The 25,029-nt window shown below is 38.3% G+C and overlaps 1 protein-coding gene across 6 annotated transcripts in view; it reads right to left on the bottom strand.

Annotated features, from left to right (window-relative positions):
• Positions 1–19,191: 19,191 nt before the first annotated feature.
• Positions 19,192–25,029, bottom strand: part of SLTM (SAFB like transcription modulator) — a 44,661-nt gene continuing 38,823 nt past the window's right edge. For all 6 annotated transcript variants that reach the window (XM_027067372.2, XM_027067374.2, XM_027067369.2 and 3 more), the window contains 4 exons: positions 24,466–24,780; positions 24,071–24,215; positions 21,976–22,136; positions 19,192–19,883 (listed from right to left, as the gene is read on the bottom strand). In XM_027067372.2, coding sequence (XP_026923173.1) covers positions 19,775–19,883; positions 21,976–22,136; positions 24,071–24,215; positions 24,466–24,780 — 730 coding nt within the window. In that variant the 3' untranslated portion in view covers positions 19,192–19,774. The remainder of the gene's footprint in view (positions 19,884–21,975; positions 22,137–24,070; positions 24,216–24,465; positions 24,781–25,029) is intronic.

Raw genomic sequence — 25,029 nt, 5'->3', positions numbered from 1 at the left:
TTACTTTGGCTATTTGGGGTCTTTTGTGCTTCCATACAAATTTTAGGATTATTTATTCTGGTTCTGTGAAAAGTGCTGTTGGTATTTTGATAGGCATTGCATGAAACCTGTGGATTGCTTTAGGTAATATGGACATTTTAACAACATTTGTTCTTCCCATCCCTTACCATGGAATATCATTCTGTTTGTCATCTCTGATTTCTTTCATCAAATTTATTATTGTCAGAGTACAAGTCTTTCACCTTGGTTAAGTTTATTCTTAGGTATTTTATTATTTTGGTGTGATTGTAAATTGGATTCTTAATTTCTCTTTCTGCTTCTTCATTATTAGTGTATAGAAACAGCAGATTTCTATATATTGATTTTGTATCCTGCAACCTTACTGAAGTCATTTGTCAGTTCTGGCAGTTTTTTGGTGAAGTCTTTTGGGTTTTCTATATATAGTATCATGCCATCTCCAAAGAGTGAAAATATTACTTCTTCCTTACCAATTTAGATGCCTTTTACTTCTTTTTGTTGTCTGATTGCTATGGCTAGAACTTCCAGTACTATGTTGAATAAAAGTGGTGAGAGTGGACATCCCTATGTTGATGTTGACCTTAGGGAAAAAGCTCTCAGTTTTTCACCATTGAGTATGATATTAACTGTTGGTTTTTTACATATGGCCTTTATTATGTTGAGGTGTATTCCCTCTAAACCTATTTTGTTGAGAGTTTCTATTATGAATGGATGTTGTACTTTGTCAAATGCTTTTTCTGCATCTATTGAAATGATATGGTTTTTATCCTCTCTTGTTTTAATGTGATGTATCACATTGATTTGAGAATAAAGAACCATTCTTACATTTGAGAAATAAATCTGAGTTGATCATAGTGAATGACTTTTTTATTGTATTGTTTGATTCAGTTTGCTAGTATTTTGTTGAGGATTTTTGCATCTCATCTTTGTGTTACAGATATTGACCTGTAGTTCTTTTTTGTGTGGTGTCTTTATCTGGGTTTGGTATCAGGGTAATGCTGGCCTTATAGAATGAATTTGGAAGTTTTCCTTCCTTTTCTATTTTTTGGGATAGTTTGAGAAGAATAGGTATTAACTCTTCTTTAAATGTTTGGTAGAATTCACCTATGAAGCCATCTGGTCCTAGACTTTTGTTTGTTGGGAGTTTTTTGATTACAGATTCAATTTCATTGCTGGTAATCAGTCTGTTCAAATTTTGTATTTCTTCCTGGTTCAGTTTTGGGAGGTTATATGGTTCTAGTAACTTACCCATTTCTTCTGGGTTGTCCAGTTTGTTGGCATATAATTTTTCCTAACATCCCCTTGTAACTATTTGGTGTTGGTTGTTATTTCTTCTGTTTCACTTCTGATTTTGTGTCTTTTTCTTTTTAATGAGTCTGGCCAACAGTTTATTTGTTTAATCTTTTCAAAGAGCCAGCTCCTGGTCTCATCTGTTTTTTTGTTTTTAGTTCCTATTTCACTTATTTCTGCTCTAATCTTTATTATTTATTTTCTTCTGCTGGTTTTGGGTTTTGTTTGTCCTTGTTTATTTAGCTTCTTTAGGTATGAGGCTGGTTTGAGATTTTTCTTGGTTCTTGGGGTAGGCCTGCATTGCTGCAGACTTCCCTCTTAGAGCACCTTTTGCTGCATCCCAAAAATTTTTGGACCTTTGTGTTTTCCTTGGTGTCCATCTATTTTTTGATTTTCCCTTTCCTGGTTGACTCATTCATTGTTTAGCAGCATGCTATTTAACCTCCATGTATTTGTGTTCTTTCCAGATTTTTTCCTATGGTTGATTTCTGGTTTCATAGTGTTGTGGTTAGGAAAAGATGCATGGTATGCCTTCCATTTTTTTAATCTGTTGAGACTTATTTTTTAGCCTAACATGTGATCTATTCCAAAGAATGTTTCACGTGCACTTGAAAAGAATGTGTATTCTGCTGTTTTATGATGGAATACTCTGGATATATCTGTTTAGGTCCATCTGTTTCAGTGTATCACTCAAAGCCAGTTTCCTTGTTGATTTTGTTTGGATGATCTAGCCATTGATTTAAGTGGGGTGTAAAAGTCCCCTATTATTGTATTATTATCATTTAGTTCCTTTTGTTATTTGCTTTAGGTATTTGGGTACTCCCATGTTGGGTGCATAAATATTTACAAGTGTTGTATCTTCTTGTTGGACTGTTTCCCTTTATGATTATACAGTACCTGTTTTTGTCTCTTGTTAGTCTGTTTTAAGGTCTATTTTGTTCGATATAAATATTGCTACCCTGGCTTTCTTTTCACTTCCATTTGCATAATAAAGATTTTTCCATCCCTTTGCTTCCAATCTGCTGGTGTCTTTACTTCTGAAATGAGTCTCTTGTATGTGACATATAGATGGAATTTGCTTTCTTATCGATTCTGTCACTCTATATCTTTGGATTGGAGCATTTAGTTCATTTATAGTCAAAGTAATTACTGATAGGTATGTACTTATTGCCATTTTGATACTTACTTTGTGGTGGTTTTTGTAGTTCTTCTTTATGTTCTTGCTCTTTCATGGTCTGCTGGCTTCCTTTATTGACAGAAATTCCTTTATCTTTATTTTTTGCATATCTATTACTGTTTTTTGATTTGTGGTGACCATTAGGTTTACATATGACATCTTATGCATATATTAGTATTAAGTTGACGGTCGCTTAAGTTTATACCCATCCTTTTACTCCTGTCCCCTCCCACTCTACATCCTCTTACTTTGTGAATCCCTTGACTAATTTTTATATATATACTTAATTTTATTGCTTTTGTGCTTCCTACTTTTCTTACTTCTACTTATGGTCTTTCCTTTCCCCTGTAACATTTCTTGTAAGGCTGGTTTAGTGGTGTGAACTCCTTTAACTTTTGTTTGGGCAATTCTTTATCTTTCTATTCTGAATGATAGCCTTGCTGGATAGAGTAGTCTTGGTTGCAGGAATATTTCTTTCAGCATTTTGAGTATTTGAATATATTACGCCACTCTCTTCTAGCTAGAGGCACTCCTCTCTCCCCCCTGTTATGGATGTCTGATAAGTTGTAAATTAAAAGGAGAGAAAAAAGAAACACTCACGCTGTCATCAGGCTGATGTCCCTCAAGTTAATTTTTCTATATGGTATGAGGTGAAAATCAAGATTCATTTTTAGTATGCCTATTCCATTAGTTCAACTCTATTATCATCTTCTCCTTTAATCATATTGGTACTTTTGTCAAAATCTTTAACCACATATGTTCAGGTTTTTATTTTTATTCTATCCTTATGTCAGTACTATAACATCTTGGTTTTTGTTGCTGAATAAGAAGTCTTGACATCAGGTAGAAGGAGTCTTGAATTTTTTCTGCTACTTTAAGGTTGTTTTGATTATTATAGGTCCTATATAGTTGCATTTTTATATTATTTTAAAATATAGTTGCATTTCTATATACATACAAAATGAAACTGAAAATTTCTAATGGAAAAATTTATGGAATTTTGATTGGGATTGTTTTGAATTTATAGATCAATCTGAGAAGAAATGACATCTTCGTATTTAATTTCTTAATCTATAAGCATGATTGTCAATACATTAGACTTGATCAATATTTAAAACTTCTCCTCTCCTAACGTCACTTAAGAAAATGAAAAGGAAATCTAAAGACTGAAGAGAAAATATTCCTAAAATATATATTAAGAAAGGACTGGTATTAACATATCAAGAAATCTTCCAACTCAAGATAAGGAAAAATATTAAACATAAATACATGAAAAGATGTTCAACATCTTTAGTCACAGGAAAATGCAAATTAAAACCATAATGAGATATCATTATACACCCACTAGAATGACTGAAATTAAAAAAAAAATGATAATATCAAGTGTTGGTAAAGATGTGAAATAACTGGAACTCTCTTATACTGCTGCTATGAATATAAAACAATATAATCACTTTGAATAACAGTTTGGCAATTTCTTAAGTCTAGCATATACCAACCATACAACCCAGCTACTCCACTCTTATTTACCCAAGAGACATGAAGGCATATGTGCACACACAAAAATTTCTACACAAATATTCAGAATAACTTCATTTGAAAGAGACTAAAACTGAAAATAACCCAAATGTCCATTATCAGGTAAACACAGAAACAAACTGTAGTTCATCCATTAAATTCCTCATCAATATATAGGAATGAACTACTGGCACATGAACTACTGCAATAACATGGATGAATCTCTAAGTATGGTAAGTAAAAGAAGCCAGATAAAAATGAGTCTATATTTATGATTCCACTCATAAAATTCTAGAAAATACCATAAAGGACATAAAGTAGATCAGTGGTTGCCTGGAGATGAAATGGGAATGGATGATAAGGGGCAAAAGGAAACCTGGGAATGATGGAATGTTCTTTATTTTACTGTGATGGTTCATGGAGATACATACTTGTATATGAAAATATTTATCAACTGTTTATCTGCAATTTATTGTGTGTCACTATCAATAAAGGATAAAATAACAAAGGTCACATCTGTTCTACCATAAATCACTAAACTGGACAAAATATATAAAAGAACTGTTTTATATAAACAGTAAATATATAAAATATATAAAAGAACAGACAGAGCAGAACTGTTATCCCTGAGAGAAGAGAAACAAGTAAAGTGAACTCAATGATTGCTACTCCATCTTTTTGCCTGGATGCATTTTCCTAACAGGGAGGGGAAATCAATCAGAGCCCAGAATGCTAAATATGAAAAGACAGAGATGGGAGTTCATGGAGACTGACCAGTTGGCATGCAGGACAGAGCTCTAGAGAGAAGGGAGCTATGCAGAAAAAGAGCTCCATATAAATCCCCTTCAATATCTGTTTAGTATTAGGGCAAACACATCAAATGAAACTCATGCAGTTGAAAAATTATATATATAAATCAGTTTTAAACTGAACAATTCCCAGAGTTGTGCAGGGCAAGAAGTTCAAGTTTCATCCAACTGAAGCCATGAATTCTGAGTGGTCAACTAGGGCATTCAATGTCAACAACAAAGAGGCTATCCCACATTACTATGCCTGAACTATCTCTTGAATGAAATCTATTCTGGCTCCACCATAACAGCCTATAAACAAGGCTCAAATTTATCAGACTGATCAACAAATAAATGCCTTACACTCATTGAAAAGAAAACAAAATTAAGACAGTGAACAGTGAAGTAATCATAATGTCCAGCATCCAATAAAAAGCCAGTAGACATGCCAGAACCCAAGATGATCCCTAACCAGGGGAAAATTCAAATAGAGGAAATGGTAAGAGATGTTAAATTAGCAGACAAGGAACTTAGAAATCAAGCTTATTTTTTACAACCCACAAAGAAGTTTTAGAGATGAAAAAAACCAATGTATGAAATAAAATTTTCACAGGATAAGATTAACAGGGGATTAGACAGTACAGTAGAAAAGACTGGTAAACATGAAAGAACAAAAATAAAATGAATGAAAAAATAAAAGTTCAGTGACCTCTGAGGGAACATCAAGTTCAAAACTAGATGTAAATGAAGTCATAGAATAAGAGAGTGTAGAAAAAATATAGGAAGAAAAGTGGCCAGAATCTGCTGATCTGACTAGAAAATACACACAATAACACACATCATAATCAAACTGCTATAACCAGTGATTAAAAAGAAAATCAATAAATAAACAGGAAGGGATGGACTGGGGAGGAATATCTCTTCCCTGCACCTCCATCGCACCTCACCTAGCATATCCTATCAAAGTTACCCAATTGCTTGAATGGTGCTAGACCACTAGACATGTATGTGGGCTTTAGTAAGTGCCACTACATAGCAAATGCCAAGGGCATGATACTTCAGACAAGGGGCTCACTGCAGCATCCCAAGGAGAGGCTCTTACAGCTCTTAAGTACCAGCCCAAATCTGTTGGAGGTGGACTGGGAAGCCCTGGAAGGATAGACAGCCACCTAGGAACAGGCCATGTCCATCCCCTCCATTCTCCCAAACAGAGAAACTGAAAACCATGGCTTTCCCCATGCGGGAAAAGGCAGACCTGTAGCAGAAAATTTCTATCTGTCAACCTCTGGGTTATGGGGCCGGCAATCTTATGCTGCATCGCAATGAAAACTCTAATTTTCAGTTACAGGAGAAAATACCCATCAACGTATTAATTCAAATCTAACTTAAGCCTGGGGCACCTAAATCATGTAGCCATCACTATGAGGGAGGTCTCTAACCCTAACAATACTGATTTGAGACTCCAGAGGAAAATGAATGAGCAGGCTGAAGAATCAAAAAAGAAAGCAGGCAAAAACCTCTTTGATCTTGGCCACAGCAACTCTTACTCAACACGTCTCTGGAAGCAAGGGAAACAAAAGCAAAAATGAACTACTGGGACCTCGTCAAAACAAAAACCTTCTGCACAGCAAAGGAAACAATCAGCAAAACTGAAAGGCAACCGACAGAATGGGAGAAGATATTTGCAAATGACATATCAGATAAAGGGTTAGTATCCAAAATCTATAAAGAAGTTATCAAACTCAACACCCAAAAAACAAATAATCCAGGGAAGAAATGGGCAAAAGACATGAATAGACACTTCTCCAAGGAAGACACCAGATGGCCAACTGACACATGAAAAGATGCTCAACATCACTCATCATCAGGGAAATACAACTCAAAACCACCATGAGATACCACCTTACACCTGTCAGAATGGCTAACATTAACAACTCAGACAACAGATGTTGGCAAGGATGCGGGGAAAGAGGATCTCTTTTGCACTGCTGGTGGGAATGCAAACTGGTGCAGCCACTCTGGAGAACAGTATGGAGGTTCCTCAAAAAATTGAAAATAGAACTATCCTATGACCCAGCAATTGCACTAGTAGAGGTATTTATCCACGGGATACAGGTATGCTGTTTCGAAGGGACACATGCACCCCAATGTTTATAGCAGCACTATCAACAATAGCCAAAGTATGGAAAGAGCCCAAGTGTCCATCGATGGATGAATGGATAAAGATGTGGTGTATACACACACACACACACACACACACACACACACACACACACACACACACTGGAGTATTACTCTGCAATCAAAAAGAATGAAATCTTGCCATTTGCAACTACGTGGATGGAGCTAGAGGGTATTATGCTAAGCGAAATTAGAGAAAGACAAATATCATATGACTTCACTCATATGAGGACTTTAAGATACAAAACAGATGAACACAAGGGAAGCAAAGCAAAAATAATATAAAAACAGGGAGGGGGACAAAACATAAGAGACTCTTAAATATGGAGAACAAACAGGGTTACGGGAGGGGTTGTGGGGTTGTGGGAGGGGGGAAGTGCTAAACGGTTAAGGGGCATTAAGGAATCTACTCCTGAAATCATTGTTGCACTATAAGCTAACTAACTTGGATGTAAATTAAATAAATAAAAATATATATTAAAAAAATAAAAAGGGCACCAATTAGATCTTATGCCTCTAACAATATATAGGTTCTGAATTAACTTTAATATTTACTAAAATACATCAATTGGTAAAACTTCATGGACTCAATGCTGGGGCTCTAATTACAGTTATACTTGGTTAAATTTGAATATGGTACCCCATTAATCTAAATAGAAAAAATAAGTATGCCTCACTTTATAGCCTTACCTATCCCACTGCCAGAGTACCCATTGCGCTAAAATATTCCACAGTGAACATGAGTAATGAATTAAAACTGAAGTAAGTATTTGGCACTTACAAACTGGTCTGACAAAAGAAGACCCCACAGACCCATGGTTATAGTAGTTAATATGGCCCACTGAGGGTGAAAACAGGGCCTTCAAGTATGGAAACTTTATTCTTTACAACCCAATTAATACTGGTTATTCCTACTGCTTCTCCCCTTCACAGCCCATTTTTGCCTGCTCTTAAACCCAGGAAAAGGACTGATACCTCGTGCTGGATTACTGCAATCTTAAATGCTGTGGTTCCTTCCACGAAGGCCCCTATACTCAATACCCAGTATTACTGAAATTCCTAATGCCATCAGTCAGAAACTGGCAACTATTTAGCTATTATAGACTTGGCTAATTTGTTTAATTTAGTGCCTATTCACATAGCTTCTCACCAGTTTGCCCTCACCTTTGAAGGAACACAATACACCTCAACTAGACCACACTGCAGCAGTGTTGCCATCACAAATAACTTTGCAGACAGGCTCCTAACTGCATTTATCTTTCTCCAAAAGCATAGGTATTACCTTATTTTGATGACATCCATCTCCAAAGAGATTCACTTGACACACTCATTAAGGACATACAAAGTCCAACATTTTTTAGTCCTTTTTGGGTTCCGAAGGCAACACATTCCTCATTGACGAGTTTTGATTTAATCTCACAGATGCCACTACTTAGAAATGAGCCCATCTTAAATGGGGCTCCCTCCAACAAAGGCCCTAGAATCTATCCATATGAAAATCAACAGACACTTCCTTTAGTGCCTTTAGAGACTCCCCTAGAGAGACTTTGACAACCTCCCCTCTTACTTCCTGGTCTCTGGACCACCTATGATGGCCTGAAGTTGCCCATAGGCTTCAGATGCAAGAAACTACCCTTCTTAGTCTCAAGCTATATACCAGTAGAGCAGAAATTGCTGGCCATGTACTGAGATATCCTGGAAATAGTGGCTCCTGTAGATCTCGAGCCTCTGTACCCAGCTGCCCATTATGTCTTGGGTCACGGAAGCAGCACCCCACAAGCGTAGCAATGCTATCGAGGCCTCCTTGTAAGATGGAACCAAACATGGGTTCTGTGACCTTAATTCCACTTGCAAGAGAAATGGCCTCCTTTGTTCTCAGCCCCTTGCCAGGTGTCACCCCTCCTCTAGAACCCTTAGCTACCTGTGGAGCTGCTTGGGAATTACCAAGTAAACAGCAGTGAAAGCTCACAGAGGGTACAGACGGTATCTCCACCACCATAAATGAGGGAGCTGAGTGCCATGTTGCTTTCCCTTAACCAGGGTGTCCCCAAGAAAGGATAGAACACAAGAGTCGGCAAAAGTGGCCAAACTTCAGGCAGTCGTCATGCTCCGCTCAGCAAATGGCCCCATCTGCACCTGTGTACAAACGTTTGGGTCATTGCCTAAAAGTTGGTCCTGTCCCCTCATGGTAAAAAAACAAAACAAAAAACAGCCCAGAATCTCTTGCCTCATAGATACCCAAGATATAAATCAAAATCAAACATGCCTCAATATATACTAAAGGCCATAATACAAGGCCACACAAGACACACCTCATCCCCTTCAGAGTTCCAGACATTACTGATAGTAACCAAGACACATATTCCACTTGTCAAACTACACAATGATGGGCTCTTAGAAAAGGCATTCAACTGAATTTTTACCTTTCCAACAGGTCCCAGTTTACTGAGATATAATGGTCCCTTCAGATAACTTGTTTTTAAACTGTAGTCTGCAAATGGACCCCAAAATGGTCCCTATCTTGCCCCAGACTTATTCTCTCTTAATTTAAAGCTCCTTGGATAACTCACACCTTATACCAACTAAATAAACAATTTTCCAGTGCACTTTCCTATCTTTATTTATTTTTCTAAATATATGAAACTTATTGTCAAATTGGTTTCCATACAACACCCAGTGCTCATCCCAACAGGTGCCCTCCTCAGTACCCATCTTTCCTATCTTTAAAGAGGGTAAGCCTAGCCTCTTTGTATGTGAAAACTCATTATATATGAGGCCCTTTGATAATGCCTCCCCTATCTTTAAGGATTTTCAATCCTGCCTCCATCCCATAAGGGCAAGAGGCTAGACTCTCCTGGAGAGGCTATGACAACCTCTTCTGCACGATCTTCTGGGGCCTGTTAACCACAGATTTTCTGTCAGGTCAGACATCTGCTCATCCCATATGGGACATTTGAGCCAGAACTTCCACCACGCAAAAAACCTTCAATATTCAGATTATAAAAAGATGGGTAATTCTTCTGGGATCTCCCGCCAACCTCCTCAAGGACAGAAAAATTAGTCGTCCAGGGCCATTTCCACAGACATTGTGGACTACTAAGGGAGACAGAAAATTCCAGTTTGAAAATGAAAATCACATTGACAATAATAAAATCCATACTCTGTCCCATAATGATGAGATCAGACACCCCCTTCTGGTAATACTGCACTCTGGAGTAAAATCGGCAGCAGGCGATAAAAGCCCTTCAAGTGCAACTGCACTCCATCCCACTGGCCACTGGTCTTGTCACTTTTGGTCTGAGCGTTTGCTCTGCTCTGCAATCCGGAGGCCCCAGCCCTCCAAATCAGTCACTGTTTCAACCAAACAGAGCAAATGTTGAGGCCACATGCCATCAGGTGTGGCTCATGCACAGCTCTGCGGATCAAAGGCCCCGCAGCATGCCCGCCAACAGTCGAACCGACACATAGAACAAAAGACCCATAATGACCGGCTAAGGTTGAGGACCTGCACGCACTTTAACGCTGCAGCTCCAGCAACCTCCGTTGTGGATATTTTGACTAGCAAACAACATAAGACTATATTAACGACACGCATCGAAATCAGGCCATAAAATTTAAAATCTATTTGCTGCAGAACCCCTCTCTCATCACCCATCTGGGAAAACCCTTGGACTGCTGGGGAGTTTTTAGATTTGGTCACCCTCACTTAGGGATTTGATTGAGCCAGCTGGGTTCTGGTACTCTAGCTCAATTACAGCAGTATCGTGGGTGCTGTCATCACTTTTGCTAGCCGTACACCCACAAAGCCCCTGCACTTAAAAGCCCTTGTACTGAAAAGATACTTATAAATTAAGCTCCCAGGCCCGACACTGCCTTCACATTCTACAAGCAGCTTGGTCTAACTTACACTCTAAGTTGTAGGAGGAATGTTTATACCCTTGACGCAAAAAAAACACACAAACAAGAAACCATGACCCATACCAGTGTGCGTGGGCATCTACTTGGAAAAGGATACACCAGTCTCTAGTCCCAGACCGCACTGCTCTGGCCCAGTTCACCACTACAGAGGACATTGCCTCAGACACCATGACTCCCGTCCAAATCTCCGTGCTGAAGAGGACTGTACCCCAGGCACTGACACTACCAGCCAACCAATGTCCATGGGCTGTGTCTGCTAAGGTACTGACAAATGAGATGCGTGTCACTCACTGCTTTTCCTAACAGTAGGGATTCTGCTATGCTTCTTGATCTCGCTATTTACTGAGCCCACGATCCTAGTGTACTCTCTGCAACCCTCTGCGTTGCAGTGAATGCAAGTTTTTTCTTGGCCAGAGCTGTAAATAACAGAGTTCTGCCTTTTATCTCTCCGAGTGTTTTTGTGTCCCATCAACTTTAAAGATGAGTCTTTAAATCTTTTTCTTTCTTTTTTTTTTAAGTTTATTTATTTTGAGAGAGAGAGAGAGAGAGAGAGAGCGAGCATGTGCACACGTGTGAGCAGGCAGGAAGAGGGGGAAAGAAAGAATCCCAAGCAGGCTCTGTGTTGACAGTGACAAGGGGCCCAACCTCACTGTTCCTGTCAGCACAAAGCCTGATCCCATGAACTCTGAGATTGAGCCCTGTGTCACTGTCAACACAGAGCCTGCTTAGGATTCTCTCTCTCCGTGTCTCTGCCCCTCCGCCATTTGTGCTTGCTCTCTCTCTCTCAAAATAAATAAATAAACTTAAAAAAACCCCACACAATTAGCTGGGGTGCCTGGATGGCTCACTCAGTAGAGTTTCTGACTCTGGCTCAGGTCATGATCTCACAGTTCATGAGTTTGAGCCCTGTGTCAGGCTGTGTGCTGACAACTCACAGCTTAGAGCTTACTCTGGATTCTGTGTCTCCCTCTCTCTCTGCTCCTCTTCTGCTCACACACACTCTTTCAAAAGTAAATAGACATTAAAAACAATTAAAAAAAGGACCTCTAAAAATGATCTAAGTTTCCACTATAAGGGGAGAAAAAGAGCAAATTAAACCCAAATAAGCAGAAGATAACAAAGAGTAAGATCAGGAAAAAAATGAGCAGAAAATCGACAAATAAAAAAACATCAACAAAACCAAAAGCTGGTCCTCTGTGGGGAGAAAGAAACTCTAAAGTTACTTCAGCCAGACAGATTGAGGGACAAACAGAAAAGAAACAAATTTCCAATATCAGAAATGGAAGAGGTGGCATCACTACAAATCCTACAGATTTTATAAAAGATAATAAATAATTTTCCACCAATAAATGTATTCCTTGAAAGGCAAAAATTATAACAATTGGTTAAAAAAGAAACAGAAAATCTTAATAGCCCTAGGTCTGCTTGGGATATTGAATCTGTAAATTTAATATCTCCCCAAAAGAAAACTCCATGCCCACATGCTTTCACTGGTAAATTCTATCAAGCATTTAAGGAAAACACACACACACACACACACACACACACACACACACACACACACACACCAATCTTACAGACTCTTTTAGAAAAGGCAAAAGGAAAGAACATTTCTCTTTCACATTATTTAGTTAGCATCACCCTCATAAACATTACAAGAAAACTACAGACTATTCTTCATGGAAACAATGCAAAAATTCTTAACAACAACAACAACAACAACAAAAAAGCAACAAAGGAAACCAAACTTACCGATTTCAAAACTTATTAGGCAACAAAAACAAAGGCAGTGTGATACTGGCATAAGGACAAATATATCAATGGAATAGAATGGAGGGTCAAGAAATAAAACCATTTGTTCACTGCCATCTGGTTTCTGACAATGGTGCCGAGAATATTCAATGGAAAAAGAATAGTCTTTTCAACAAATGATGCTTATCAACAAACCAATGATACACATGCAAAAAAAAATAAAATTTGACCCTTACCGTGTACCATACACAAAAATTAACTCAAAATAGATCATACACCTAAATATAAGAGCTAAAACTATAAAACTCTTATGAGAAAACATAGCGGTAAATTTTCATGACTTCTGCTTTGACAAAAGATTCTTAGAAGTGACACTAAGAGCACAAGCAACAAGAGAAAAAAAATTGTACTGAATCAAAATTAAAAACTTTTGTGCTTCAAAGGCTACTATACGTGAAATGACAACCCACAAAATGGAAGAAAATATTTGCGAGTCATGTATCTTCATATATCTGATATAGGGCTTTTTTTACCTAGATAGAATACTTAAAAAAAAAATTCTGCAACTCAATAACAAAAAGGTAAACAAAGCACAATTAAAAAAGTGGGCAAATGATCTGAATAGACATTTCTCCAACAGAGATGTACAAATGACCTATAAGCAAAGGAAAAGATAGTGCAATTAGTCATCAGGGAAAGGCAAATCAAAACCACAATGAGATACCACTTCATACCCACTAGACTGGCTAGAATCAAAAAGTCAGAGAAGCATTGGCAAGAAAGGGGAAAAAATCTGACCCTACAAATGCTGTTGATAGAAATAGGAAATGAAGGGCGCCTGGGTGGCTCAGTCGGTTGAGTGGCCGACTTCGGCTCAGGTCATGATCTCGTGGCTCGCGATTTCGAGCCACGCATCGGGCTCTGTGCTGACAACTCAGAGGAGCCTGTTTCAGATTCTGTGTCTCCCTCTCTCTCTGCCCCTACCCACTCGCATTCTGTCTCTGTCTCTCTCAAAAATAAACATTAAAAAAAAAAAAAGAAATAGAAAATGAAAGTGGAAATACAGAAAAAAGTCTGGCAGTTCCTCAAGCAATTAAGCATTGAGTTACCATATGATTCAGGAATTCCACTCCTAGGTGTATACCCAGGAGAAATGAAAACATATTCCCACATAAAAACATGTACAGGGATGTTTATAACAGCATTATTTATAAAACCAAAAGAGGAAAACAAAATTTCCATCAACTGATAAATGGATAATGTGTGGTATATCTATACAATGGAAAATCATTCAGCCATGAAAAGAAATGAAGTACTGATTACATGCTACAACATGGAGGAAACTTGAAAACATTATGCTAAGTAGAGAAAAGCCAGACATAAAAGATAACACTTGATTTCATTTACATAAAATGCCCAGAACTGCCAAATCCATAGAGACAGAAAATAAATCAGTGGAAGCTGAGGACTGGGGGAGGGCCAGGGAAATGTGGGAGGAGGTGACATTTAAAGAGTACAGGGTTCTTTCTGAGGTGATGAAAATATTCTAAAATTGACTGTGACAATGGTTGCACATAGCTATGAAAGTACTACAATCACTGAGTTGTGAAAAAGAAATCCTTAAAATTTTAGTAAGCCAAACCTAGCTGTATCTATATCTATATCTATATCTATATCTGTATCTGTCTATATCTGTAACTTTATCTATATATCACAACCACGTATGAATTCTCTCTAGTATGCAACACCCTATTAACAGAATGAAGGGATCATCTCAACAGATGCAGAAAAAGCATTTGATAGAATTCAATATCCATTTGTAATTAAAACTCTCAGTACACTAGGAATAGATGGGAACTTCCTCAACCTCATCAAGGGTATACATGAAAAACTCAAAAGTGACATTATACTTAGTGGCAAAAAAACTGAATGCTTTTCCCCTAAAATTGGGAACTATACAAGAATATCTGCCCTGACTACTCCTATTCAACATTCTGTTGGAGATACTAGCCAATGCAATAAGACAAAGGGGGAAATAGGTATTTAGATTCGTAAGGAAAATCTAATGCTACCTTTGTTTCCAGAAAACATGATGGTGCACATGGAAAACAGAGGCATCTACAACAGAGTCAATACAATTAATAAGTAAATTTAGCAAGGTCAAAAGATACAAGAGTCAGGCATCTGGCTGGTAAAATTGTGGGGCATGAGACTCATGATCTCGGGGTTGTAAGTTCAAGTCCTACATTGAGTGTAGATATTACTTAAAAATAAAATCTTAAAAAAAAAAGATACAAGGGCTAATATACAAAAATCAATTATGTTTCTATGTACTAGCAATGAACAATAAATACCATTTATAATAACATCGAAAATATTAAATACTTAGGAAAAAATTTCACAAAACAATGTGTTACAATCTACACGATGAAAACTGTAACACATTGCTAGAAGATATTAAGGAAGGCCTATTAAATGAAGAGAAACACTAACTATGGATTGGAAGATTCAATATTCTTTGTAAATATGTCAGTTCTCCCCAAATTTAATCTATATATTCAATACACTTTCATTCAAAATTCCAGCATACTTTTTCTGTAGAAATTATCAAGCTGATTTTAAAGCTTACATGGAAATGCAAATAAGTGAGATTAGCCAAAATAATTTTGAAAACCATAAATGACAAATGGAGGAATTGTATTACCTGATTTTAAGACAATATAAAGATACAGTAATCAAGACACCACAGTGTGGTATTCGTGAAAATAGACATAAAGATCAATGGAACAGAACAACGTCCAGAAATAGATTCACAGATATAAACTGATTTTTTTTTAATGTTTATTTATTTTTGAGAGAAAGAGACAGCATAAGCCAGGGATGGGCAGAGAGAGAGAGAGAGAAAGAGAGAGAAATCCCCAGCAGGCTCCACACTATCAGTGCAGAGACTGATGTGGGGCTCAAACTCATGAACTCCAAGATCATTCATGACTTGAGCAAAAACCAACAGTCACACACTTAACTGACTGAGCCACCCAGATGGCCCTGTAAATTGATTTTTTAAAACAAAGGTGTTGGGGCACCTGGGTGGCTCAGTCGGTTGAGCGACTGACTTCGGCTCAGGTCATTATCTCACGGTTTGTGAGTTCGAGCCCCGTGTCAGGCTCTGTGCTGACAGCTAGGAGCCTGGAGCCTGCTTTGGATTCTGTGTCTCCCTCTCTCTCTGCCCCTTCCCCACTCATGCTCTGTCTCTCTTTGTCTCAGAAATAAATAAACATTAAAACACATCTAAATAAAAAAATAAAGCAAAGGTGTTAAAGTGATTTATAGGAAAAAGACAGCCTTTTCAACAAATAATACTGGAAAAACTGGATATCCATATAGAAAAAATATATCTCAACCCTTAGTTTATGCCATACATAAGTCAACTTGAAATGGACTTTATGTAAATGTAAAAACTAAAACTATGAAAGGCCTAGAAGAAACAAAGGAGAAAAACCTGTGACCTAGGGGTAGGCAAAGATTTCTACCTAGGACCAAAAATACCCCTGAACTTTCAAAGAAAAAAAAATGATAAACTGAACTTTATCAAATTTAAAACCTATTTTTCAAAAGACACCATTAAGACAACGAAAAGGCAAAGCAGAGACTGGAAGAAAATATTCCCAGTATATATCTGATAAAGGACTGGTATCCATAATACACAGAGAGATCTTACAATTCTCTAAGATAAAAAGCACAGTTAAAAATGGGGTAGATAATATCTGAAGACATAATTCACAAAGCTTTATCAGTGGTCAATATACGTATGAAAACATGCTTAATATCCTAGGTCAACAGGGAAATGTAAACTAAAGCTACGAGATAGTTCTGTACACCCATCAAGGCGGCTGAAATTAAAAAGACTGACAATACCAAGTGCTGATGAGTCTGTGGAGCAATTTTTACCCGTTACATTGCTGAAGCAAAATGGTACAACCACTTGAGAAAACTCTGAAACAGGAAACTGGTTAAACACACTTTTACTATACACACACACACACACACACACACGCCCTACACTGGATGAAATGACTTGATGTTCTTACAAGTATGTGCCTATAACTGAATCTCAGTTCTACCACTCGCTATATTTATGGTCCTGGGCAAACTGTTCTTTAGTTTCCACACATATACAACAGGAATAATAATAGTACCTACACCTTAAAAAAAAAAAAAAAAAAAAGTACCTTCACCTAAAACATAACCTTGTGGAAATTAATTAATGCATGTAAATTACCTAGTAACAATGCCTAGCCCGTGTAAGTGTTCAATTAACAGTAATTTCTGTGATGACTTATACTCCTATTTAACATGCGTGACACACAGTAAGCAGGTAATGTAATTCCTCTAATGTTGTTATTTATGTTTTTCAAAATTATTTTTGGCTAATCTCACTCCTTTCCATTTCCACGGAAGTTTTAAAATCAGTTTGATAACTTCTACAAAACAGAATGCTAGGACTGTGAAAGAAAATGTGTTGAATACACAAACTACATATGGGGAGAACACACATAAGTTACCTTATTGAGGCACCAGGGTGGCTCAGTTGGTTGAGCATCGGACTCTTGGTTTCGGCTCAGATCATGATTTCACAGTTCATGAGTTCGAACGCTGCACTGGGCTCTGCACTGACAGCATGAAGCCTGCTTGGGATCTCTCTCCTTCTCTCTGCCCCTCCCCTGCTTGTACATGCTGTCTCTCAAATAATAAATAAAATTTTTAAAAATATTTATTTATTTTTGAGAGACAGAGCATGAGTGGGGGAGGGACAGAGAAACATGGAGACACAGAATCCAAAGCAGGCTCCAGGCTCTGAGCTGTCAGCACAGAATCGTACGTGGGGCTCAGATCCACAAACTGAGATCATGACCTGAGCCGAAGTCGGATGCCCACCGACTGAACCACCCAGGTGCCCAGGCTAAAACTCTTCTATACCCTTCTCGGAGGTGACTCTCTAGTTAACAGAATGAAAACAAATTTCTGTAATATATAATATTAATAATACTAAGATTTCACAGCTTAACCAGGACAGTTCTGAAAGCTCTGGATAAAAGCTCCTAAAGCTGACAAAGAAGTCCCCCTTTGCCCATTCCTGAGTGGTTCAACTATATAAAGTCATTAACCTCTAGTTAACTAGAAAATCAACTAATCAGAGCATCTCACCCGGCGCTGGCAAAAGATGGGGTCTCTAAAACCGAAATAACATGTATTTGAGCAGTGATGAGGAAAACTCTATTACCCATAAAAATGCCTGCTGCTCTTCAAAGAGCATTTGGTCCTGTCTACTCTGGGCTCTATGTCTGTACTGTATTGACTGTACAGGTGACTGTCAATGCCACCTGTACATATGAATCATCTCGGAGAACATTTGTGGAAAAATATGCCTAGGCCCCAGCCACAAATGTCTGGGGGTAGGGCCCAGGCTTGACAACTAACCTTACCCTGCTCAGTTAGATCTCCAATTTTGTCCAGTCAGCAGTTATACCAGTTCATTTCTCTATTTAACCAGCAACCTTTACAAATTGAAATACTCAGTTGTAGAGCTGAGAAGGGCAGAAAAGGTTATGAAATCCAGAGCAATACAGAAGTGCCAGCTTCCCAAAAGGCCGAAGACCAGGGTACTGTGCCTGCCCACACCACACAGAAGTCTGAGCCATCTCATGAGCACGACCATATCCACCCACAGACATTTACAAGAACTTCTGCAGAGGCTCCTTCTCAAATCAAAAGGTGGCCTCAGAGCGATCCCTCGTTCCATCTTTCCCTTTATATGAGAATTCAAACTGCTGAATTATCTAAGAATCTAGACCTTTTGGATTATTACTCACTGCTGCATACAAAGGAATATGGAAGGCTTTAAGAGGTGGTATTCAGAATTCACCTTGAAGGGCTTTCCTAGAAAAGATGCCTTAAAAAAAAAAAATCTTAAAAGTCTGTGAGCTTAGACGTTAACTCTCTAACACTGTAACAGAGCACAGTACCCAGCTACCAAGGTGAAGAATCGGTCAGATTTATTTCCTAGGAACAAAGACCAAAAGGCTGCCTTTAGAGCTCTAAACCTAGTCCACGATTTTGGATTTAACACCAGAAAGGGCTGGAGGACTAACATCTAAAACGCTGGAAACAAAGACACATACACTTCCAGGTGTGGATTTTTATTTTCACAGAGACAACAATGCCTTCCCACATACAAGTATTTACAAAACCCAACTGATTCACCAATCTAGAACCTGGGTTTTTTCCAGTTCTCAACATAGTTGGGAACATGGAAACATTAGTACCCACACAACTCCCAGAGGTGGGATTTATCCACCAAATAGTGCAGATTACCTACAAGTGCACTTACCTGCACAACTCAGTCTAAAAACCTCAGTGATACAAACCTCATGGCCAAGGTTTCGTTCATCTATTTGGTTTCATACCATGCAAACCTGAACAAGTGTGCTGCTACACTAACCTGAAAATCGGCTCTCATTTTACAATTAAAAAGGTTCTCAACGCTTTAGCAACTATACAGAATAGGAAGGTTTATTTCAAAAAAGAGTACATTTTTTTAAACCAGGATACACAGATGCACTTAATGTAACAGTACCTTCTGCAAAAATAGGTTACATAATACTCAGAAATGCAAGGAACAATCTTATTCTCTAAAAATTAGACAGCAGACGTTTTAAGCTTCGACAGCCTTCAAAATGGAGGCTGAAAATGCTTGGTGACAAGAAGGAACTCTAGAGCCTGACACCACGGAGCTAATGCTGCAAATTAAACTACTACCACACAGCTGCAAACTACTCTTTATATTCACACAGAGTTCAACAAAATGGTTTTGATTCCATCCTTTCAAATGTGTCTCGGTGCTGCAAGAAAAAAAGTTCAATGATACACAAAACTATTAAAAGTTACAACGGAACTATTTAAACATCTTCTCCAAAATTGAGAAAAGCAATCATGTTAAATTTTAAAAAAAGAGAAAAAAAGAAAAGTCTGACAAAACTCTCAAGCAAGTCAGAGGTCCTCTTCGTAAGGAGTCAAGTAAAGTTTACAGGAGATTTCAATAAATTATCTTGAAACCATGGCAGAGAGCTAATTTTCAGAATCGTCGCGGAGGTCCACCCTTAAATGGCTTAAATCCGGAGCCACTTCCTCTTGGCATGGAATTGCCACTGATTTGTACAATTCTATTAATTGGGGATGCATTACTGAAAAAGGTTTAAAAGAAAAAACTGTCAAGAACAAAAGAATAAATTATAGCTAATACCTATAAAGTGCTTATCATTTACCAGGCACTGTTGTTCTTTGTACTCTACCCATATTAAATAACATTCTTTTCAACAGTTCTGTGAGGTAAGTACCATTTACAAACTCCTCTTTATTGATGAGGAAACTGAGATCTGGAGGCTAAGTGACTTGCTCAAGGTCACAGCTAATAAATGGGGGAATGAGGACTTAAACTTGGGCACTCTTGGGGCGCCTGGCTGGCTCAGGTGGTTAAGCGTCCGACTTCAGCTCAGGTCATGATCTCAGTCTGTGAGTTCAAGCCCTGCATCAGGCTCTGTGCTGACAGCTCAGAGCCTGGAGCTTGCTTCAGATTCTGTGTCTCCCTCTCTCTCTGCCCCTTCCCCGCTCATGCTCTCTCTCTGTCTCAAATATAAATAAAAACATTTAAAATAAATAAATAAACAAACAAACAAACAAACAAACTTGGGCACTCTTGCTTCAAAGTCCCTTCCTCAGAGTAAGCCATTTACTGGTGTGCACATGAATGGAACAGAGCAGCAGCCCTCAGAGTGTCGTCCCCAGATCAGCAGCATCAGCATCAATGAGGAACTTGAACCACTGAGCTACAGGACATTGTCACAGCAATATTTTTGGATTCTGGAGGAAGGTTGACTTTTTATATGTTTAATGCAACATAGTAGGTACTAATGAGAGACGCAAGAAAAAAGGCACACCAAAAAAACCTACAACCAATTTGGGAGATAAAAACTGATGGTAAAACGCTTTAAGTAGAATAAGACCAAAGCTTGTGGCTTTGGAACCAAGTAAATGGTGTATGAAAACATTTCTAACAATTAAATTTGTAAATAGTATGCGTAACGGAGAAGGAAAAAGACTAATTTGAGAAGCTCAGATAGAAGCTGAAATGAGGAAGAAAGCATAGCTACTATAACTCTTCTTTAAAAACAGAACCACATTTACATATTTATGCTAGGAATGAAGAAATGTAAAGATGAGGCCCAGTCCAGGTGAATGAGATGAACAGTGGCACCAACAAATTAAAAGAAGCTAGAGACGACAAATGGGACGTGAAGATCTGAAACAGGAGAGGAATGAGTTTGCCTGTGACCCTGAATTTAGAGAGAGAGCAAAGTATTTACATAAAGATCATAATACAGAGCTAAATATAGAGTGGTGTTTAAAGTTCAACCATCTGAAGGAGCCGGCAAAGGAAATAAAAAAGGTGAGGAAAAAAATATGATGCATTAGAAAACATGTGGGTCACACAAAAAAGAAAAAGCAGCAATGAGAAACAGTGCTTAACTGCCAAGGAGCTCGAGAACTCAGAAAATAAAGAGATATAGATTAATCAAGAAAAAAGGCATTGGTAACCTTTAGACCCAAAGACAGAAATGAGTGATGAGGCTGTGCAGGCCCAAATATAATTAACACTCACTCAAGTCTGATGGTAGAAGTGACCAACAGAATAGCAGTAACTGAGATCACCGAGTCAAGCCCCCTCTTCTAAGACAGGGGAATGGGAAAGAAAGAAGGGCAAGGAAGACCGGGACAGGCCAAAGATTTGCCAGCTGAGGGGCCACGATGGATGTTAGTGCACAGGGAAAATGAAGCTCATCTCTTAGAATATACACAGGCTTTGGGTTAGTTAACTATCCAAAATTTTTGCTAGACCTATTTGAAAAGGAAGGAAGCAGAATATATTTTGTTTCCTCTTCCTTTCCAGAACTTTTAGGAGTGACAGGCACTGAACAAGATCACGACTCCAACATGAAGTTAATGTTCATCATCTACTGGTTTCTAAGACACACACGTACCTGTATCTCGATCCATATGGCAGAATGCCAATGTAAACTAACAAATTACCATTAGCTGCCCTACATAAAATCTCTGGGAGATTTTGAGTTAATATGGAGAAATGTTTGGGCAGGGCAGGGCTAGGGCTGTTTGTTACCAGCTGCAATTTAATCTCTCAGAAATTATTTTGCCCTTTAAGGAAAGGACAAAGGTTTGGATATATGCTGCCAGAAAAGTCTTAACCGAATAACTACTTACCTCGCATGTTGGGTTATCATGCCCGCTCCTGTCCGGCCATCACCCATTCGCCTTGCATCGTGATAGCCAGGCCCTTGAGAAGGTGGACCATGCCACTCTTTCCTTGGTCCACTTGTGTCCCGTCCATGGCGTTCAACCACATGTCGCTCTTCAGGATAGTGCTAAAGAATCACATATTAAAAGAAAGGTCATGATACCCTCAGCCTCATGCCAACTCACTATGTTGGTGTGCTCTTAATGTCGGAAGCAAATCAACACGATGTCTGAGAAGAAAACTGGTGAATAATACAAGAGGATATGCAAAGGGTTTCCAACTACTTCATATTGAGAAGCTGCTCGGGCTTCAGGGTAGGGTAAGGGGGCAATGATTCAGCACTGTCATTTCTATTTCCATACCTTCTAGCATGCATGTCCTTCATGACTTCGAGTATTTCTAGATATGCATATCATGCATTGATTTATAGGTATGTAAGAAGGCACAGTGAAAGGTCAAAACCTGAAGACAAATCAAGGTGGGGTATATGCTCAACACTCAAACAGCACAGAGACACGCGAATCGCCGTCTTATTTCACACGGTACTCATCAATGCTATGACTCTTACAAGGTCTTACATACATGACGAGAAAAGCAGAGTAGTGAACATAAAGAAACAAAAGCCACAGAACTAAGGATCCAAGAAAAGCAGAGTCAAAAGTGACAATACTTAGTCTACAGAAAATAAAGCTGAAGGTACTCTACATAGGTGTAATACTGGCAGAACAACATACATTATGAAAAACAGAATTGTCAAGGCAGGGACAGGATCTCCTCCTCAGAACATCTTTTCTGAATGGATATCTGAATACAGGGGCTACTCTGTGAGACTGCCTTCCTTAAGTGTTACTGTAAATAGGGCAGAATGTCTGGATTTACACCCCGTCTTGAAAGTTATGTTCAGGGCAAAGAAATCAATGAACTGATCCAGTGAACATTTCAACTTACTTAAAACATGAAAGCTTATAATGCACTCCCAAATCCATTTCATAAGTGCTCTGGATGAAATGGAAAATGTATAGTGGTATAGCTAGAATGTCAAGGGATTAAAAAAATTTCCAGTCAAGTATACCACTACAAAATCCAATATGTATTCAAATACAAAACAGAGCTTCATACTATAATGCAGGTTGAAGAATGGACACACACACACATTTCAGAATTCTTTCTTGTGTGTAATTTAGGAAGATTTTCTATTTGTGCTACTGTCAACTCATATGCCAGTATTTCATCAATAGAATGCTTTCAGATTCGTTGAAAGGTCATTTGAGTTATTAAGAGATGAAGATACTTCGCTTTGGCCAGGTTCATTAACTTCCAAAATAATCAAGTCAATAAAGTATCACAAGAATAAAAAGCAATTTAAAAATATGAAATATTTCACCCACCTACCTTTAGAATTAAAAGAAAAAGACACAAAAATCACATCTCAATTCTACACTATAAACTACTGAATGAACAAGGGGAGGACTGGACAAACAAAAGGAAAAGTGAAAGGGAAACACAAGTAGAGGCCAAAGATTTTTGCATCTAGTATGAAAGCCTCAATTTCTTAAAGAGAAATAAAACATTCATTCACTAGGAAGGCTCATCTACAAAATTTAATAATGCTCAAATTTCAGTAGGAATTTTAATAAAAATGGCATCAGACTTTCAGGGCTAGTATCCTACTTCTTTGTAGTGATGTTCAATTACTGACAGTAAAATATGAAAGACTTTAAGATCTTTGATAGAAACTAGTCTCCCAATCATTCTAATCTAACTAATCCAGGCTTCATCAAAATTTTAAGTCCTTGGGGCACCTGGGTGGCTCAGTAGGTTGAGCGTCCAACTCTTGATTTCAGCTCAGGACATGATCTCACGATTCTGAGAGTTTGAGCCCCACCTTGGGACCTGTGATGACAGTATGGAGCCTGCTTGGGATTGTCTCCTCTCTCTGACCCTCCCACGTGCTCTCTCTCTCAAAAATAGACAAATAAACGTTTAAAAAAAAAAAAAACTTAAAAAATAAGTCCTCTTATTTATTACAGAAGAGTGGACAATAAACTCTCAAGCACTTACCTGTGTTCCACTTCCTCGGTCTGTGATTACGCCTCTGTCTCCCTCTCTGTTTCCATAGCTGGAAGCACTGCTGCGATTCCCAGGGGGAGCCCCTCTCACACTGTGTCCTGATACTTCCCTCCCCGATCGTTCCGGCCTTTCAACTCTGTTAAACAAAACCCAAAGATATCTACAATCAAAATTCTTTTACACCTTAAAAAAAATTTTTTTTTTTAATTTTTTTAGGTTTTATTTATTTAAGTAATCTCTACACCATGTGGGGCTCGAACCCCTGACCCTGAGATGAAGAGTCGCATGCTCTTCCAACTGAGTCAGTCAGATGCCCTAACATCTTTTTTCCCTAAACCCAAATTCGTTATGTACCACCAGTTAGACACTGAAAACTACACAAATACCTTGCTTCCCGTTTGTCAGTGGACATGCCGCCATCACTTTTCCAGGTGGTTGGTCTGGATGGATTGGGCCCTGCTTCTCGAGGATGTCTAGGGTGAGTGATATCAGGCCTGTCATGGATGATTACCGTTCTCCTCTCATCTCGTTCTCCCCGGACTTCTCTCCTGTCCGTTTCTCTAAGTTCATTTCTTGGTGGTGGAGGCTCATTTCTTCTGGAATCACTGAAACTTTTGGGATACCTTTCAAAACCTGGATCTTCTCTTCGTGCAGTAGGACGTGTTTTCTTCCCTTCACTTTGACCAACAAAGCGTTCTCGCCTGTTGATTATCCAAAACAAAGAACACAGGTCCTGAGACGTACTTATTTGGCCCTATTTTTCTTAATTTTATTTGCATAACTTACAAAAATTACAGTTCTTTAAAAATTAACTTAAGGCAAAGCCACCAAAAAAGCCACAACTATTATTATAATCAATAATTTATATTCTTTTAAAATGAGCTAAATGTTTGGCGTGAAAATTGTTTTTTAGCATCTGGGGAAATTACATCAAACACTCTAGTGACTAC

The sequence above is a fragment of the Acinonyx jubatus genome, chromosome B3 (assembly GCF_027475565.1).
Source record: "Acinonyx jubatus isolate Ajub_Pintada_27869175 chromosome B3, VMU_Ajub_asm_v1.0, whole genome shotgun sequence".
NCBI classification, from domain to species: domain Eukaryota; kingdom Metazoa; phylum Chordata; class Mammalia; order Carnivora; family Felidae; genus Acinonyx; species Acinonyx jubatus.
Note: the sequence above shows the minus strand (reverse complement) of the source record. Positions and strands in the feature narration are given on the sequence as shown.